Source organism: Haliotis rufescens, unplaced genomic scaffold, assembly GCF_023055435.1.
Source record: "Haliotis rufescens isolate VD_foot unplaced genomic scaffold, xgHalRufe1.0.p SCAF_1, whole genome shotgun sequence".
NCBI lineage: Eukaryota > Metazoa > Mollusca > Gastropoda > Lepetellida > Haliotidae > Haliotis > Haliotis rufescens.
Genome location: NW_025963779.1, coordinates 11,305,318 through 11,325,563, shown reverse-complemented (window position 1 = coordinate 11,325,563; position 20,246 = coordinate 11,305,318). Strand labels below are relative to the sequence as shown.

Below are 20,246 nucleotides of genomic sequence, written 5' to 3'. Positions count from 1 at the left end.
ACTTATGTTCAATTTTGTGGTCTCCTACAGGTGCTAGGGAAGTAGTTTCTGCACCACACTGCACATGGGGAGTTGTTATTTTGGGGTTTACAGATTCGACTACTGGTAACTGAAGCCAGGACACAAACAGAAAATCAAATCAAAATGATTCAAAGTTATTTTGTTTGGCCAACCTCTTCATCTTTGATGGATTAGAAAAAATGAAATGATACGATTCCAAAATCAAAGAAACTTAAGGTAACTAATAACAGTTCAAATAATTGATCAATGCATCGTTCTTGATATGTTACAGTAATTGATTAATGTATTGTTCATATGTTACAGTAATTGATCAAAGTATTGTTTGTAATGTGTTACAGCATTTGATCAATGTATTGTTTGTAAAATGTTACAGCAATTGATCAATGTATTGTTTGTAATATACTGAGTCAAATTAAAAACTTCACATTTTTAAAAGTAATCCCATATATGATATACAACGGACAAATGTATCAGAGAAGGTAATTTTTAATCATTAATGTCCAAAGAAGGATTTTAATTAACGGTGGTAACCATAATTTTGTTCAAAGCACCTACGGTATTCGGTAATAACATCAACAGTTTAAATCATAAGTCCCAAGCACGAGAATCTGTTGGCACACAAGTTCAGTAGCGTGTATGGCCACCATGTGCATTGACAACTGCCACACAACGCCTCCGCATGGACCTTGTGATGCTTGTGAACACATGATTGGGAAGACGATGCCATTGTTGCTGCAAAATGGTGCCAAGATCTTGCAAATTCTGTGGTTGGTTCTGGAGAGTGCGCAGACTTCTGCCAAGAGCATCCCAGACGTGTTCGATGGGATTGAGGTCGGGAGACCTTGACGGCCAGTCCATGACGTTGACTCCCGCATTCTGAAGGAAAGTCCTTGTCAAAATTGCTGTGTGGGGTCTGGCATTGTCGTGTTGGAAGATCAAACCGGGTCCATGTGCTGCCATAAAAGGCAGAAGTTCTGGTGCCAGTACCTGGTCGCGGTAAGCAGCAGCGTTGAGGTTGCCACGGATGACAAGAAGCCTGGAACGTGCATTGCCACAGAAAGCACCCCACACCATGACACTTCCGCCTCGAAATCTGTCAACTTCCTGTACACAACACTGGGCGTAACGTTCATGACGGTGCCTCCACACCCTCGCCCTACCATCAGCAAATCGAAGATGAAATCGGGATTCATCACTGAAGACGACTTGATTCCAATTCCTCTGAGTCCATCGTAAGTGTCGCTGTGCCCACAATTGATGTTGACGTCTGTGTAATTGAGTCAGAATCGGCCCGCAGTATGGCCGTCGTGCTTGAAGGTGAACAGTTCTCAGACGGTTTCGAACAGGTTGCGCACTCAGTCTAAAGAGTTCATTTCTGGTTGATGTAGCCGTCAAAAATTGGTTATGGAGGTGACGTAAGACAATCTGACGATCCTCTGCATGTGACGTCACACGTGGTCGACCTAGCCGAGGGCGATCAGCGGTGGTACCCGTTTGCTGTAGACGCGTCTGTAAATCATAAACAGTCCGTCGACTACAACCCATCATCCTTGCGACTTCAGCTACGGACGTTCCCGTCTGCAACATGCCGATTGCACGTTAACGTTGCACATTTGAAAGGCGTGGCATGACAAATGGCCGTAAAGACTTTTGTTTTCTTGTGTTTTTCTTTTTTTGTTAATGACTGCTAATAAGTATGGCTGAAAACACGTGCGGTATTATGGCCACGTGACCAGTTGCACGTGAAAAAACACTTTTGTCACTATAGTGCTGTGAAAATTATTTTGTTCGATTCACCTGCACAAAAACGGGTGTTATCTGAAGACAATACGTGGCCATTACTGTTTTAAATACACAATAAGGGCCCACAATGATAACTGGTCAAAATGTTAAAATTTTAGGATTTTGGAGTTTTTAATTTGGTTCAGTATATGTTACAGCAACTGATCAATGTATTGTTTGTAATATGTTACAGCAATTGATCAATGTATTGTTCATAATATGTTACAGTAATTGATTTTTTCCCAAAAGATCCAACTGACTAAAATACATCCATGCCAAACACGTCCAACAAAATGTTAAAATATTCTTTTTATTTTGTTTTGCCCAATCCAAGGTGTCAATGGTAAGCGAAAATCCTTAAACCATGAAATAAATATAGTGTGGCCTTAAGTGTCATTGTAGCCATGTTAACACAAAATAACACACATATAAAAATAGATGCAAAATAAATACCATCACAAGCAAAGCCTGCTGTGCCTCCATGCAAACTTGTTTGGTTTAACTGTAACCTGCCCCCACCCCCACTGATCTAGCAGTGAATGGATTCCTCTACACAACCAGTTTGTATAGGTAAACGTGACCTTTACCCTGCTTCAAAGGAAAACAGAAAACTGGTTCCAGTGTAGGTTTATGATGCTGGTACAGATTTAACAAGTATGACATCATTGCCCTTATAAGGCTGTAGTACTGCCTATTAAGAATGTACGGTATTACCGGTATACCGCTATATTGCAACACGCTCTACAAACTTTATTGCAATATTTTTTCTGTGTTTCGGTATATTGAGTAAAAACAAATATAAGAAGTTTTGTTATTACTTGTATCGTTAAACAAAAAATGAAGACGGAAATTCATTCATAAATAATGTTTCCCCTTGAAATTGATTGACAAAACGGTGGAAATGTGGAAGTGTTATGTTGTTATCTCCCCTGGTTCCCTGACTACAAAATGGCAGCGACTGACCATGCTGAATAATATTTACTTTAGTATGTAGAAAATAGGATCTGCTTGTACAAACGCAATTGAGGTAAGTTCAAGAAAATTTTAAAATTTTGTGTTCGCTTTGGTCTTAACCTTGGTATGATTGAAAACATCGGGATATTTTTATAAAGTACTGTGTAGTTTTCTATCAGCAATAAATGTGCAAAATATTTCTTCAATTGGCCCTTGTTTAATGAGGCACCGACTGTTTGAAATCACCCACCCTCTTTAGAGCGCCTTATGCTAAAATTAATCCAGCAGGCAGGGGTAAGCAGTGTGAAAATAATTCAGCAGGCTAAAGGTTAACCAATGTGAAACACTTCTGCTTCCAGATTATGTTGCAATACTGATACCTATATCACAATATATATTTGCAGTGCATATCTTTTGCCAGTACACAGGTCTACTGCGAATGAGATGTTTAATTTAATGTCAGTTATATGATCATGTATGAGTGAGGTAGGATTTTATGCCACTTTTTGCAATATTTCAGCAAATAATTATTTATCACCGTGATGCCAACCCTTACCATTTTGGCAGAATCAGAATGATATTTTGCATGAAATTCCACGAACACAATCAAGTGAAACATATTTCAAATTTGTAAGCAAACATCAGCAGTACTTCGGACTACTTCTTGACATTGTTAATAAAATATTTTTTTATCACCTGTATTTGGCCTTTAAAAATGGCATCTGTTTCTGTGGATAATCAAGTTATTCTCTTGTTTCTTGTTTTATATAATATTCCTTGTACATGTATTTACTAACTATAGCTCTCAACATCAAATTATTGCCTCCCTCACCGTAGAAACATTAAGTATATTGCCAGGTTGAATGACCAGACAAGGCTTGAGAAACCTGTTTCAGTTGGTGAAGCTTTTCCAATGAGAAATATTGTTAAGTACTCCACACTTGGCACAGAGTTACATTCAGTGAAGTTATTCATCCAAAAGTTGCGTTTTTTCAAGAAAATTTGATTAGCTTTAGACCTAATCATGCCAAATATCCCTAATATCCCTGATGTGTGAATAGAAGAAATATGATTAGCTTTAGACCTAATCATGCCAAATATCCCTAATATCGGCCTGATGAGTGGATATAAGAAAATATGATTAGCTTTAGATCTAATCATGCCAAATATCCCTGATATCCCTGATGTGTGGATATATGAAAATATGATTAGCTTTAGACCTAATCATGCCAAATATCCCTAATAACCCTGATGTGTGGATAGAAGAAAATATGATTAGTTTTAGACCTAATCATGCCAAATATCCCTGATATCCCTGATGTGTGGATATAAGAAAATATGATTAGCTTTAGACCTAATCATGCCAAATATCCCTAATATCCCTGATGTGTGGATATAAGAAAATATGATTAGCTTTAGACCTAATCATGCCAAATATCCCCCATATCCCTGATGTGTGGATAGAAGAAAATATGATTAGTTTTAGACCTAATCATGCCAAATATCCCCCATATCCCTGATGTGTGGATATAAGAAAATATGATTAGTTTTAGACCTAATCATGCCAAATATCCCCCATATCCCTGATGTGTGGATAGAAGAAAATATGATTAGTTTTAGACCTAATCATGCCAAATATCCCTGATATCCCTGATGTGTGGATAGAAGAAAATATGATTAGTTTTAGACCTAATCATGCCACACATCCCTGATATCCCTGATGTGTGGATATAAGAAAATATGATTAGTTTTAGACCTAATCATGCCACACATCCCTGATATCCCTGATGTGTGGATATAAGAAAATATGATTAGCACCCAGTGTACGATATGAAGTTGTGATTGATGAATCCCGCTTGGATATTGTAATTGCTGAAATAATACTGTATCCCTCACATACATATAGTTTCTTCACATGGTCTTTCATTCCAGCACTATCCATACCAAGCAGCCATTTTGTCCACCTGATCCTCAATTCCCCCTGGTGACAGTGTTTAAACAATCACTGGGGATCATGGTACAGTAGGACTTGTCAGCACTGCATGGTCACTTGTCTCTAGAGTCCCAAGTCTTACAAAATACAGACTTGTATGCCTAGACACACAAGGCAAGGTTCGTGTGGACAAAGTTTTGTATGACAGTAATCCCATTATTCTTGTGTATGTACAGAAGTACCTTGAGACCAAGAACATTTGATTGTCCGGGACACCTCCCCTCAATACTGAATGTCCCATTTATCAAAATAGGTCGACAGGTCCATAGTCAATTCCTTGTCATCAGATTGCCCCCATGGTGAGATAAGTGCCACGCCCTTCAGTCCTGCACATGTAGGTATATAAGTAGCTATGTGGCCCAGCTGACGGGCACGTGTAGGTGTGGGTGAGGTTGGAGGTCGACCTCCAGTGTGGAAAGGCTGACAGGAATGCAGCATATGTCAACAGAGGCGGGAACTGTATACACTGAGGTACACCTCCCTCACTATAAGGACGCTTGTGTCGCTGTTGACAGGTTGGGGTGACCCCTGGTGTTGACATAAACAGTTTCTATTGAACTTATATGGGCATCTCTCTTTGGGAGGATGGGAGTACATGATACAGTCATTATGGCTTCTGCTTTAGTCGTGGTCAGTGGTCTTTAGTAGCTCTTCAGCTGTGGCTGTTTGATCAGCTTGATTGAGTTAGACTTCTTCATGTATGGGGGTGCAATAGGTTCAAAAGATATTAAGACATTGTGTTGTTGGTCATATGAGACACTCAACAGCTGATATCAATAGATGTTTATAACAAAAAAATTCAAGGGCGTATCAAGGATTTTTAATAGGGAGGGGGCTAAAATATCGAAATCCTCTCACAGATAATTTTACTGCCTACACCATACTACATTTGGTTTTCAAAAGGGGGGTCCGGACCCCCTGGAACACCCCCTCAGAATCCGCCTATGATGTTCCAGTGTTATGTCTAGAATGGCGGTATATAAACTGATAATAGGGTTAATAAATAGTGGGATGTTTAAAATTGTAATATACAATTATATCGTACATTGGTTATCGTTTATCTATGAAATCATATTAGATATATATAAGATTTCTGCTTCTGATGTTGATTAGGTTAGCGAAACATCTATTTTCACCATCTAGACTTGAGGCCAATGATTAAGTCAACTTCCACAGTCACTGTGCAGGACCATACAGCATTTTGAGTATTGAATCAGTGTTCATCAGACATCATCAGGTCTTTGAAAGGCATTTAGAAGTGATTCACAGAAGGTAGAGAATATATGGATGTCAGCTTCTTTATTATGAGGAACACAACGTTTCGGAGTATATGCTTACTCCTTCATCAGGTGAATGAATGCCATGAGGCAGAGAGCATATATATGTACATGTAAGGACAACAAAATTAATAAGATAACAAACGGTGGAAACTAACAAAGGGAACAAGCTAACAAAGGAAGCCAACAGATGATTGGGGCTGATGGGTGATTAGCGATAGACAATAGAAGCCAACACTCAAGTAATCAGAGCTAAGTAATTGGTAATGGACACTGGGCAAATGGGGGTGGGGGTGGGTGGGGGGTAATTAACATTGATAGGTCTAAGCATATACTCCGAAACGTTGTGTTCCTCATAATAAAGAAGTTGACATCCATATATTCTCTTCCTTATAGACATCATGTAGAAGACAACAGATCTTCAGCTATTCTAACTTTGGGATCACCATGATTATGTTGAATGTGTCCAGTAAGACATCCTACAATGGGACCCAACCTCCCATGAACAAGATGAGAGTTGTATTAAGTACCAAACGACAACTTTGTTTGTTGTATAATGCCACACTCAGCAACTCCAGCTATATGATGGTGACATGAAAATAATAAGATTCATACCAGACAAACCAGTGATTGATATTATGAGCAGTGTCCATGTTAGCAGTGTACGTTGACGCACGATCACCAAGTCTGACCACCCAATCCATTTAGTAGCCTCATACGACAAGCAGAAGTTCTTAGAGACCCAGAATCTCCTTGTGGACACAAATGGCTGGTGTACTCCTGTGTACATGATACTGAGAAGTAAAAATAAAAAAAAAACCATGACAAAATAATTGCAAATATCCCCCACCTCTCTACTCTGTTTGATTCCGGACCGCCTCCGTGGTCTAGTGGTAGAGCGTCCGCCCGGAGAGCGGAAGGTCCAGGGTTCGATCCCGGGCCGCGTCATACAAAAAGACGTTAAAAGATGGTACTTGTTGTTACCCTGTCTGGCACTCGGCATTAAGGGGCTAAAACAAGGACTGGTCGGCTCGGAGTCAGTATACTGTGTCTGAGTGGGGTATTCATGTTAAACTGCGGCATGGTATCTCAGTGAGCTAGCACTATAAATCGGCATCAGTCCGGACTAGTACAAGCAGCCACACACACACATACACGTGCATGCACGTCGCTATATAAGTGCAATAATCTTGGACGCGACGTTAAACCAAATTTCACCTCACCTCACCTGTTTGATTCCGTTCTTATCTGATCAGTGGGCACTTGTTGGACATTCGCTGTGTAGAGTTGTATCCCTTGGGCATCCCAGAAACCTAGGATCTGGTTTGAATTCCAGTATCCCATGGTTATGTTTCTAGGTTTGTCACTATCATACCTATGCTGGTGTCACCAACGTGCATCACTTCAAGCTTTCCTCCCACATTAAGCTGACACGCTGTGATACAACTGGAATACTCAAAGTGGCGTTAACCCAGACTCACTCACTCTTATCTGATGAAATCGTTGTAAGACTTCAACAATAAGTTAGTGAACAATCTCAAAGAGAATGTAGATAAGGGTTCAAGTTGTTTGACTTGTGTCAAGTGAAGACACACAAATATCAATGTCTGTCTGGTGTTTGTTGTCAATCTCTTGTTCCTTGTCTAGTTTATTAGCTTGCTCTTTTCTCATTGAAATGTAGTGTCATGAGGCCATTAATTATGAAGTACCCACAGACCTACATTGCATGGGAGCACGAAGTCCCAGATGATTGTGAGGGCTCTTCCCCTGACTGTATTGTTTACTGTGTGTCCTGGGGTCATCAATGATGCATATGTCACAAACACTTACTCATGTGAGATCAGCTGTAAAGCTGGCCGGTAGCGTCTGTGAACCAAATTGTTGGTAATTAGTATGTCAGGTATAGATATGATACGTTTGGTGTACTGCAGTATTTTTGGGTATTTTTCTTTCACCTGATTTAACTATTAACATGGTTTAAATGAACACTACACCTAATCAACCTTATGTTTTTTTATGCAAAATGTATGTTTGATGAAGATTCGTGATTTTTGAATTTTTTTCTCAAAGAAATTTTAGGTGAATAAATGAAATAAAATAACTACAATAGTGAAATAGATTTGAACTTTTCTAACACACATATTAACTCCAATAAACAACCACCAAATAATTAATCATGTTTTCTGTAAGTGATCGGGTAACTGAAATCGAAATTGTCATGTAATTGGCTGATCCAAGAAATATTCAAAAGCGATATATGAGTGACATATATGGCCGTGTCTCCATAAATGTCTCCCTTAGGAACAGATGTAATATTCTTTTTTCAGATGCCTCCTATTCAAATGTTACGTAGGATCCACAAATTCAGATAGGACATATATCACAAGGACAGGTGGTATTTTGGCAACGCCATACAAACAGTAAACAGTCACGCCCCATTGATACCACCTCAGGATTCAATGGCCTTGAATTGATAGAATGACCATTTCAAAAGCAGTAGACTGTGAGCACAAAAGAAATTCTTCTTTTCATGATTCTGTACAGTCAGCAAATTTATTGCATTGAGAATGAGTTAATTATTAGAACCCCACTGAGTGTTCCCTTTAGTACAAACACCTGAAGTCAAAGTCCAAATATGGAAACACTCCAAAATGCTCACCTAATGACCCATCAGTAAATGTTTACATTGTTGCTGTTGACAACCAAATGATAAGGCTGTTAACAGGTTGGTTGCCAAATGAGGAAAGATATTGACAACACAGCCATCTGCTATACATATATTGTGTTAACATACTATGGCATTGATAGACATAAAAGAAATTAATAGGTTCAGACGGACCATTTCCTGTTGCCGTCAGTTACCAATAAATGATCAGGAAATCATCCATGTTGATGTTGTGGGGTGTCATGTACCTTTAATCTTGGCTTGTTTTGTGGGCTGCTATATTTGCCAATTGTCAAACTGAATTATGAATTAGAAATAAAAACAACAAAACACTTCCCATATTCATAAGAAATCTCGGCCAAATGCAGTCGATTATACTTTTAAAACAGTAGTCCTTGGAAAAAAATCCTCTTCAGCGTAAAAATTTAATCAGATTTTTTAAAAAACACTCCGAAAAATGTTATCGAAAACCGTTGAGGATTGTCCTGTTTTCGATCAGAGCTTTCAGCATCATAGGTTTTCAGACATCATACGTTTTCTATCACGAATACTTGCACTATAACGTGGGGTGTGGCATCACACTGAAATTGTAAATAATCAGATGATGGCTTGTTTTTAAGATAAAGTTGTCTTTTAGCCTATAAATAAATGAGAAAACTATGAATGTTTCTTCGGCGTCAGACAACCCATAACACGGGGATATATATTGTATTAATATCTTATGGTCGCAATGGGTTGGTTTTTTTTCAACAAACGGTAAGTAAGTACAAGGTATTTTTTTTTCAATATGCATCAACATGGGGAAAGGGTGAGACATTGCACGCTTGTGACAGTTGTCCTTGTGTCTGGGGGATGGGGGGTGAAGTTTATGGCAGTATTGCTCCCAGACCTGCACAGCAGCTATGCCGGATTTTTTAAAAGTACTGATTTAACTTCGAAATTTTACTGCATCCGCCATCTTTGTTTATTTGACTTATTGACTTTTGCCATTGACTTGTTACATTTCTTGGTGTGAATGTTGTGCAAACTGCACTAAATTGCTTAAAATGCAATCATATATTTAAAAACTTTCAGGCTGGGGAGGGGGGGGGGGTTCACAGATTCCTGCCTGGAATCGTTAGGGCAACACATCTCCCATATCACAAGCGTAGGAAAACTGGAACTGAATGTTGTCAATCTTTAATCAGCTACTCAAGAAAGTCCTGTTTTTTATCATCACCAAGTGAAATGGGGAATCTGTTGAATGTGTTGAAGGAGGGGAAACCTGTTAATCAAGTCTGTCTTCAAATGTTTGATCTAATTAGTCCCTTGATTCAACTGGACAGACAACACACGTAGAAGGGGGCAGTAGAAGGGGGCAGTCCGGTGCAACTACATAAACATGTCTTACACAGACTTTACTTTGATACAACTTGACAGGTTACTCCGATCTTAGGAGGGCACAATCTTATAATGGTAGACCGGAGGAAACAAGTGTGCCTGTTAGTGTCAGGTAAAAGATAGACTTGCACAAGTCTCTAAGGCAATGATTATAAGTTTTAATCACAATATCTAGATTATATAATTAATAAGAACAAATTGTCCTTATAAAAGACTGGCTTATTTAGGCTTGCCTGTTGTAAAGATATAATTACTATCTATATAGAATTATGTCAATGAACTTTATCAGTCAGTACAGACTTGGAGCAAGGTTAGGTGAAAGACTGGAAATATGTTTGACTTATAGAATGAAGTATAGGAGCTCGAATTGGAGTAGCAGTATGCATGCTAAGTTAAGGGAGTCAACAGAATAGAACTAAACAGAACTAGATGGGCCCAGTGGTGTACAGATGTTGGGGTGGGGGGACTAGTCTAGTCTCCCTTCCACCGAGTCCTTACTGTAATAGCTCTGAATGAAGCAAGTCTAGATTTTCCACAGTTTTGAGGGAATCACCCATCACACTGAGGCTCCATTTCAATTTAAATGGAGTTGTTTTTCTGTCAAGGTTATATATTTTCAGAGACTAAGGGTCTCTAGTGAGGTCTGTCATAGGCCCAGTGTTGCACAGATGTTGGGGAAGGTCCTTGGTTGGTCAGAGCTACAAGGATCCTGTTAGGGCCTCAACATAATTGGCTAAACAAAGGGTCTAGTTTGGTCTTAACAGACCCAAAGGAACCTGTTAGTTTTAAAGACAACACCATTTCCGTTCTGACGACACCGGTTGAACTGCCACCTGGATGAGCATGGTCGTGCATTGTGTAATAGAGCAAACGTAGATCTGTGACACAGGAGGAGGTGAGAACGAATTGGTGGAGCAGAGGTTAAAGTGCTGATGAGAAGCCTGTGTCGCTACATTAGTGTCAATGATCACTCAAGGACTTGCTACAGGAGTCAAGAAGCTTCATGTACTTGACTGTAGCATACAGATGGAGTCTCTGTAGGATTAGCACTGCTCTACCAAGTAGAGGGGATTGTATGCTCCCAAACTTGAAGTAATGATGGACATATTGAAACCCTCTTCTTCAAATGTGGACCTGACACTTCTTTGTCTTTTCTGCATCAGCATGATATCAAGGTTGTTATGTAAAAGCACATTTATGAAATATAGTGCTTGTTTTGTTTTCAAAATGTGCTTATAAGATTTGCTAAGTTGTTAGAACTTTTAATTAATGACTTTTGGAGAAAAATATAAAAGCATTTACGTTAACATTTTCGACCTATATTCTTAATTAATTCTAAAAATATTTTTTTATTGTACTCTACTGACCATTATTCAAACCTTTGTTATGACCCTAAAATCAATTAAATATATATAATCGATTTCCTAGTAAGAGTGAGTGAGTGAGTTTGATTTTACGCCGCTTTTAGCAATATTCCAGCAATATCACGGCGGCCGGGGGACACCAGAAATGGGCTTCACACCTTGTACCCATGTCGGGAATTGAACCCGGGTTTTTCGGCATGACGAGCGAACGCTTTAACCACTAGGCTACCCGACCACCCCTTCCTAGTAAGACAAACAAATCAATACGAAATACCGGGTAGTTATCAGTTTGGGATTGGCAGGCAGACGGGCGTTACTAAAGCCAAGGTGTAGTCAACATGGCCTTGTCAGGGTCACTCAGGTCTGGAGTGGGTTGGCCTGTTACTGATTGTGAACATTGATTATTACACTGTCGGGTACCAGGACACACAGGCTCAGCTGAAACTATCTGATTGAGTTGTGTGCAGTCTAAGTCATAATAGCCCTTTGACCACCTGATCCCTTACACACTTTAATCAATGGTCTGGTAGACGAAAATGGATCAGGGTATTGACAAATATCCAAGGGTAAATGAATAAGGTAAAAGGTGACAAATATATTTTGAGGGTATTTAAGTTTATTTTCAAGGTTAGAGACTGTACTAGTCTGATGGTCTCAAGACTAGTGTCAGTGTGAAGAAACTACTTTTTTTCTTCCATAATGGAGTTATTTTGCATATAACATAAAAATAAACAGAAATGAGTTTGGACAAGTGCATGAGGTCTGTCCCTATTTTACATTAAGAAGGTTTTCTGGATTGTGTTGAATTTAAAAAACAAATTATTTTGCAGGGATGGATCCGCTTCCATGACTCTCTGCCTCCGAGAGAGCTTCCGTCACTCCGTCCGACACGTTGACGACAACAACCACAGTCACCATCATCATCGCAACAGCTTCAGCGAGGACTGGAAAATCTTTGACAAGCCAAAACACATCCAGTGGGATGACTTTAACTACAGAAACAAACAGGTTAATAGAGATTTCTACCAGAACGTTAATGACAGCATATATGTGAGATAGCCTAATCATGTGATAATGTTTTGATAATAAAGACCTCGTCAGAAGGGGTCATTTGTACAAATTACAATGATTAGCAACAACTAGCTGTGTAAGGTGTTGCAAGGTATGTGTTAGGAGTTAATTATCCTAATCATACTCAGTTCGGAGGTTGACAGGTGACTACAAGATCATGCTTACCATATGACTACCTTTAATCATTTCAATTAGTGCTGTCACAATACCTCACGTGGACAAAAGCTACTTGGAAACTTCACATAATCCACACCACAACCAGGCATCTAAACAGACAGCATCAGCCTTAGTTTCATGTTCCATCTTGTGGTAATCTGATCAACAAATATGCCGATCTTTTGATTGATAAGTAGCTAGTTGTAACCTAATAGTACCACTTAAGTTTACTTACAGAAACTGTAGTATTTTGTAATAGAATAATGTGAGGTATAGATTGACCTCAGGGTTGGTTTTGATGTGCTTTAGAAATATAGCAATACATGGTGAAAAAGAAAAGAAAAGTTATTTAGATTAATTGAGTGACAGAAATGTTTCTACTAAAGTTAAAGTACACCTACAAATGGAGGTTGCGTATTGCAATACCCATAGCCATGACAGATTAACTATAGTCATATGAACAAAATCAGTTGTTTTTTAACTTCTTTAGAGTAGTATATAAAGTCATGTTATTTAACATTTTAAGAGACGCAGATGAGAAGAAGTCTATTTGATATCTCTAGTGACATTTAGTTTATGTTCAACATAGATCCTTCTTTTAATATATATTTTGAGATTTGATTTCATGAAATTTTCTTGAACCTGATTTAAATATTACATGCAAGAGTTTTTGAGCACTTGGGTAATATTTGAATGAAGGAGTCGGAGTCGGTTCGGCCTGGTAGACTGAAAACAAGAAATTCGGAATATATTGTGTGATTTCAGAATGTCAAGTAGTAAAATAACCCTGATAATGTGGAATGATCAGCCAGTTTGGATGTACCAGCGACATGTTATTTCAATATTACAGGTTCACCAAAGAGCTAGAGAGTGTAGCCGTGTTTTGGACATCCTCAAGGATCTGAATGATGGCAAACCGCTGTACAACTCCCTGGGAATTATCATCAATACAAGTCACTTCAAGGTCAATATTAGAATGCACCAGAAACTTCTAATGTTTTATAGGGAGCCTGCCTATTTCAATTTGGTTTACCATGTTTACAGATTGGCTTCCAGTTTCCATATTTTGAACATTGAAGAAAAGAATTAAAAAGATCTTCATTGATCAATTTGATCTGCGAAATGATCCCCAAACAGAATGAAAATATGTTATGATAAAAAATATACACAATCAACATATGTCTACAGAAATATGGTAAATGTTTCAACTGATATATGAAAAATAAGAAAGAGAATTTATGGATGTCAGCTTTTTTATTATGAGGAACAAAACGTTTCGGAGTATATACTTACTCCTTCATCAGGTGAATATTCATGTGTCCGAGTATATACTTACTCCTTCATCAGGTGAATATTCATGTGTCGGAGTATATACTTACTCCTTCATCAGGTGAATATTCATGTGTCGGAGTATATACTTACTCCTTCATCAGGTGAATATTCATGTGTCGGAGTATATACTTACTCCTTCATCAGGTGTATATTCACATTTTGGAGTATATACTTACTCCTTTACCAAGTGAATGAAGGAGTAAGTATATACTCCAAAACATTGTGTTCCTCATAATACTGAAGTTGACATCCATAAATTCTCACCCTTTTGTGTATCACTTCTAAATGCCTTTTAAACTCAATGACTACAAAAAATCTTTCTGAATACTAATAAAAGGCGATATTAACCTAATACCTTTGCAAATCTTCACATATCAAATCTAAGGTGGAGCTGTGTAGTTGACAATGTCAAGACCATAAAACGATATTTCCCAAAAAAAAATTTCCATGAAAGAGTAATCAGCCCTATTTCTTATGTTAATGTCATTGTGAGACACACAGCTCATTAGGTAAAGTGAAAGAGCCTGTGTGTTATAAAGAGGCAGAAGTATTGATCCCGGAGCCAAGTATCTTAACACACAGTATGGGTGAAATAGGAGAGTATTGTAGTCCTTATTGATACCTGATCAATAGCATATTGTGTGACACATTATTGCACATTGTACTATATGTGCTCTGATTGCTGAAATCAATACACTGTCTTACTGTATCCTGGGTATACATGCATACATAAGAAGGGGGTAAGGAAATATTTACAGGTTGACTGCTGAGATTCCAGAGTCCTGTGCCAAATATTTTCTTAAATATTCATGAAATGGTTTAAAATTATTTTTTATTTTGAAAACCATATGGCTGTTTGACATTTGATACACTAGAAGATGAACACAAAATCTAAAGATGATCTTTTGAAAATATTGTCTGCTGTTGATATAAGGAGGTTTAAGTATGGTGAGTTGTGGTTGAATTAGGGGGGACGGGTGGCCCAGTCGTCTAAGGCGCTGCGATTCGCTGTGCAGAGTTGCGTCCCATGGGTTTAAATCCCGGCTCGTCCCGATTATGTTTCTAGGTTTGTCAGCACCATACCCGTGCTCGTGGGTTTCACCGAAGTGGTAAACATCTGAGACCTTCATCACTTCGGGCTTTTCTCCCACATAAGCTGACACGTCGTGATGTAACTGGAATACTGTTAAAAGCAGCGTTAAACCCAACTCACTCACTCACTCACTCACTGTAGTTGAATGATTCAGTACTGTGCTTCTACAATCACCTTGGTCAACCAACATGATTCACAGGGATGGACTAATAAATTGATACATGGATTAACTGATTCACATTTTTTCGATAATATCTTGCTGAAGTGATGCAGATCTAAGCAGCTATAGATGTAATTATTTTGATAGATATACACATTTCAAATGGCCATGCTATGATCCAGACTCGATTATTTACAGACAGCAGTGATAAATGACAAATGTTATGTTTGGGTTAACACTTTCTTAGTTAAGTACAGATTCTAGTACTTTTTGGGGTTGAGTATGGACGGACGGGACTCAACCCCCTAAAGTACTAGAATCTGTACTTTTCTAAGAAAGTGTTACATTTGACCACTTTCTAAATGGCATTGTGTATTCCTAGCAGTGATATACCTGATATAGTCAAGTCTCGTTAATCCGACACTCGTTAATCCGACACTCGGCTTTATCCGACACAAATGATGGGAATCGATTGATTCAGTGCTATTTAGCCCCGTTAATCCGACATTCTTGCACTCCGACTCCGACACACCTAATTTGCAACGAATTACCGAAATCACTCATTAATCAGTCTCGTTAATCCGACACTGGTCATCGTACTCCGTGGTCATTTGATGAAGCAAGTTGTTAAGACAGTAGCACTTGCATTTACACGAGGAAACGTGTGTTGTTGCACTGTCATTGATTATAAATTAAGGAATGAATGAATAAACAACATTATAATATAAATATTTCGTTTTTAATGATTTTATTACAAGGCACACACTTATTATCTGTCGCGAAGACGTCCGATTTTCGATCACAAATCACTTAATTTCGTTAATCCGACATACTCGTTAATCCGACACAATCATGTGCAACCAACGATGTCGGATTAACGAGACTTGACTGTATATTGTTGACTGTGGTGTAGAACAACATTCAGTCCGTCAGTCACTTTTTGAATGATTTGGTTGTAACTAGCATGATTTGGCAACACCTATATATGTTCCTGGGTGATTTACAAATGTTTTACAAATGTTTTACTACTGATTTACAATGTTTTACTAATGATTATGTATTTCCTTCAGGACACCATGGACATCACACAAGCTTCCATCATCGGTCACTCGTTTGGTGGCGCCACCTGTGTCTGTGCACTGTCTGACGATGAGAGGTTTAAGTAAGCAGCTTGTGAACTCATTTATTTGCTCATAGTCCTGGTTCTCAGGTACTGCTCTCAACATCATAAAGTGCCGCACATTTTATTTCCATTTTCAAAATAAAATAAGAAATTCTAATACTGAAATGGGATTCAATATAGCACGCAGTTACTTCCCTTTACATGATTACTACATTAGTGTGCATCTTGTGCTAAGGTCATGGTGGCAATAGGAGTTTGTATGCTTGTTTATGTAGGGAGGCCCTTTCCCAGGTTGATGGTACACAACTGTTAAATTGGTTACATACTAGTTGAACATGCAAAAAAACAACCTACCTACCGCCAGTTCGTACTGTGTAATTTTCAAAGGTCATTGCCTGAGAACCAATTCTTTTATTTTTTCAGGCCTTATGCATAAACTGTTTGGTACAAAACATTTCACTTGGATAACATGAACCGCTTTACATGTAATGAAGTGCTTGACTTGATCACACTCCTACCTTGATATTGGCACTGTCACAATTGACTTCAACTTTCTCCACTTGTTTGATGAAGGTACTAGCATCTGTACCAAAATATTGTATTGACAAAAAAGGAAAGAATCCTGTCTTCATTCCTACCTTGATGAAACTCTAAGTACGTCATCCTTTGTTTGTGTGTGTACAAAAGCTTAACAAAGCACAACAAAGACGGAAGAGCACAACAAAGATGGAAGCTGAAACATTGAATGGCTTCATGTGGACAATTGTGACAGAAATTATACTGAGACTAGATTAAATCTGTTGCCATTGGTGTTCAAACTGCATGGAGTCTCCATTATACAATATTTGTCAGTAAGATCTCATGAGGGTATCAGATGACAAACCTGTTGATAGTGCCCGAATAGGCAGCCATGTTGGAGGGCTGCGTCCATCATTACTGGGCTGGATTTGTGTAACTCTGTACTCCATTGAGAGCTTGAAGCTCACGCTATCAGCTGCTGGTAAGGCGGCTTGAGATTTGCTTACATGCCTAATCTCATTCAAATCGGATCTTAGTGACCCGTAATGGGATGTCCTCAGATCTTTGTTTAGCGGTAGTGAGAACTTAGATGTGAGATTTCTTACATGATTTGCCTGCTGCTGAGATTAAATTGTTTGATAGGCTTTACTTAGAAGTTGACGGATGACAAGTAGAGATAATTTATGGATAACAACTTCTTTATTTACTGTAAAGGCGAGGTTTCGGTATAGATCCTTATACCATTGTCAAGCAAGGCCTTAAGGATCTACACTGAAATGGTGCCTTTACAGTAAATAAAGAAGTTGTTATCCATAAATTATCTCTACTTTGCTGCTGAGATGTTGCTGAAAGATGACCTGAACCACTATGCACAGTATTCAAAGGCACTCCAGCTTTCTTTTGAGTGTATTTGATGTATTTGTCCATCCACTTTATTCCTTGCAACGTGTTGTGTACAGAGCTGGTGTGGTGTTAGACGGGTGGATGCACCCCCTAGATGACAAGGTGTACAAGACCGTGAGTCAGCCCATCCTGATGCTCAACATGGAGACGTTCCAGTGGAGGAAGAACGTGCAGCAGATGATGAGGCTGAAGGCCGACAATGTGGAGAGGCAGATGTTGACAATAAAGTAAGTGTCGCAGGTCGCATAGAAGTTCAAGGTCACATAGACAGTAACAGGTCACATAGAAATTCAAGGGTCACCTAGAGGTTCAAGGTCACATAGAGAGTAACAGGTCACAAAGAAGTTCAAGGGTCACTTAGAGGTTCAAGGTCACATAGAGAGTAACAGGTGACATCATGTGTAGCATGTCGCATTGACTTTTGCAGGTACTTGAGGGGTCATGGGTCACATGGAGAGTAATAGTGAGTGAGTCAAAACTTAATGTCGCATCAACATTAATTAAGGCCATACAATGACTTGAGAGTAATAAGTCACATAGAGTTTACCAGGTCATGTGGAGGGTCAAGGGTCACATTGAGGGTAACAGGTCACATCTAGTGTATAATGGGTTGCATAGAGAGCAGAACAGCAGCTTACATAGAGGGTAATGTGTGACTTTAGAGGGTTGAGGTTCATGTGTGGAATAGAAGGTCAAGGTCACATACACAGTCAGTGGTCTCAGAGGGTCACAGATGTAAAGGTCAAGGGTCACATTGTAGCAGGTCACATTGAGGGCCACACATCACATAGAGGTCAAGGTCACACAGAGTAGTAGGTCACATGGTGGGTTATAGAGTGTTTTGGGTATTGGGGGTTTAGCAGGTAAAATCATGTGTCATAGTGACCATAGCAGGTCACATGGAGTGTAGCATGTCACATTGAGCAAAGAACATGACACAGAGCAGATTCAACAGGTTCTGTCTTTTAAATCTCACATTTATTTGTCCTGATTGGTATGTATTTCTGAATTTATTTTTTTAATACTGGATTTATTAATTTAACTTGTGAATGGCGGGTGCTACCGTAAGGGCAGGACATGTCTGCCATTTTCATGAACACCTGGTGTCATCACTGATTTTCAGTGGTCCATTCATATAATTTTCACAGCTATTTTGCCCCTTCTGTCAAATGGAATCTGTTTCGGCAGATAATCTAGACAGAGTATTCGCAATTGACAGTGTATATTTACAATGCTATCATGTGTCCCGCAGGGGTACATGCCATCAGAGTGTCTCAGACTTCCAGTTCCTCACCAACAAGGCAATGGGTCGCCTGTTTAATCTGCGGAACAAGCTCACTCCACATGTCGCCATGGACATCATCCGCTGTGGAACTCTGGGCTTCCTCTGGAAACACCTGGGTATGATGGCCAGTAGTGTAGCATTATGTCTCTCAAATAAAAAAAGATTACAATGTGTTTGGTTAAATTGTCCTCAAATATGTTATAGAAAGGAGTCCGAAGAAAGCGATTCTCAGAAACTGGAGAAATCTAGACTTGCTTGGGGGATTCGGATGTTATCATTCCAGAGTTACAAGCAAGGATGTTCAAATATTTACCTTTCACATGCAAAGAAATTCACAACTGTATCCAAAGTGTCACTTTTCAAGGACTGCGTATTGTCCCAGTGTGTTATGATATCAGTTGAGATAGAAGACTGGTGAAGTTTTGGGGAATCTGAAATATCCATCTCTTTAGTAAATATGTAAATTACTTTTCATAAACATACTTTACATTTCCTCTGCAGGTCAGGATTGTACTGATTCATGCACAGGGAACCAGTTTGATGATGTATTGATGGGCACGCGGGAACATGTTGTCATGGGAACCCTGCTGGACCTCAGCTGATCACACCCACCTGAAAGCGGACCATGGACCAGGGATCAGGGCAACATGTTGTGGCTGGAGACAACCACAATCTCATTAAAACCAGACCTTTGTTCTCGCTACCGCTAAACAAAGATCTGAGGACATCCCATTAAGGGTCACGTCAGAACGACCTTTCATCCAACCAATCAGAGCGTCGCTTACCAGATCATGAAAGTGACATTCGGAATGTGTTTTCTAATCATGCAACCAAGAAATATTTAACACAGGGTATTCCGAACGACAGTTACGGGTTTTATGATTATATCCATACAATCTAGGCCATCTATAAGAAATTCCAGAATGTTCTTCTTATCAGTTTTAATTTCTTTAATCGAGAATACGACAAAATATGTTTCGAAGCGTAGTCGCCAGTTTGAAACTAGTGTTGTAAAGCTCGAGAAAGCTGCCTTCTGATTAGCTAATGTCGATTTCTTGTCAGTCATTTCATTAGTCGGTCAAAATTCGCGAAAGTTCGTTCTGACGTGACCCATAATGGGATGTCCTCAGATCTTTGTTTAGCAGTAGCAAAAACTAAGATCTGATTT

General features: G+C 39.0%; 1 protein-coding gene across 1 annotated transcript in view; it reads left to right on the top strand.

Annotated features, from left to right (window-relative positions):
- LOC124147682 (platelet-activating factor acetylhydrolase-like) overlaps positions 1 to 19,859 on the top strand; it is a 45,757-nt gene extending 25,898 nt beyond the window's left edge. The window contains exons 4-9 of the mRNA XM_046518409.2: positions 12,267 to 12,444; positions 13,514 to 13,627; positions 16,319 to 16,410; positions 17,850 to 18,020; positions 19,046 to 19,194; positions 19,580 to 19,859. Of these exons, the coding sequence (XP_046374365.2) occupies positions 12,267 to 12,444; positions 13,514 to 13,627; positions 16,319 to 16,410; positions 17,850 to 18,020; positions 19,046 to 19,194; positions 19,580 to 19,680 (805 nt within the window). The 3' untranslated portion in view covers positions 19,681 to 19,859. The remainder of the gene's footprint in view (positions 1 to 12,266; positions 12,445 to 13,513; positions 13,628 to 16,318; positions 16,411 to 17,849; positions 18,021 to 19,045; positions 19,195 to 19,579) is intronic.
- The last annotated feature ends 387 nt before the right edge of the window (positions 19,860 to 20,246 follow it).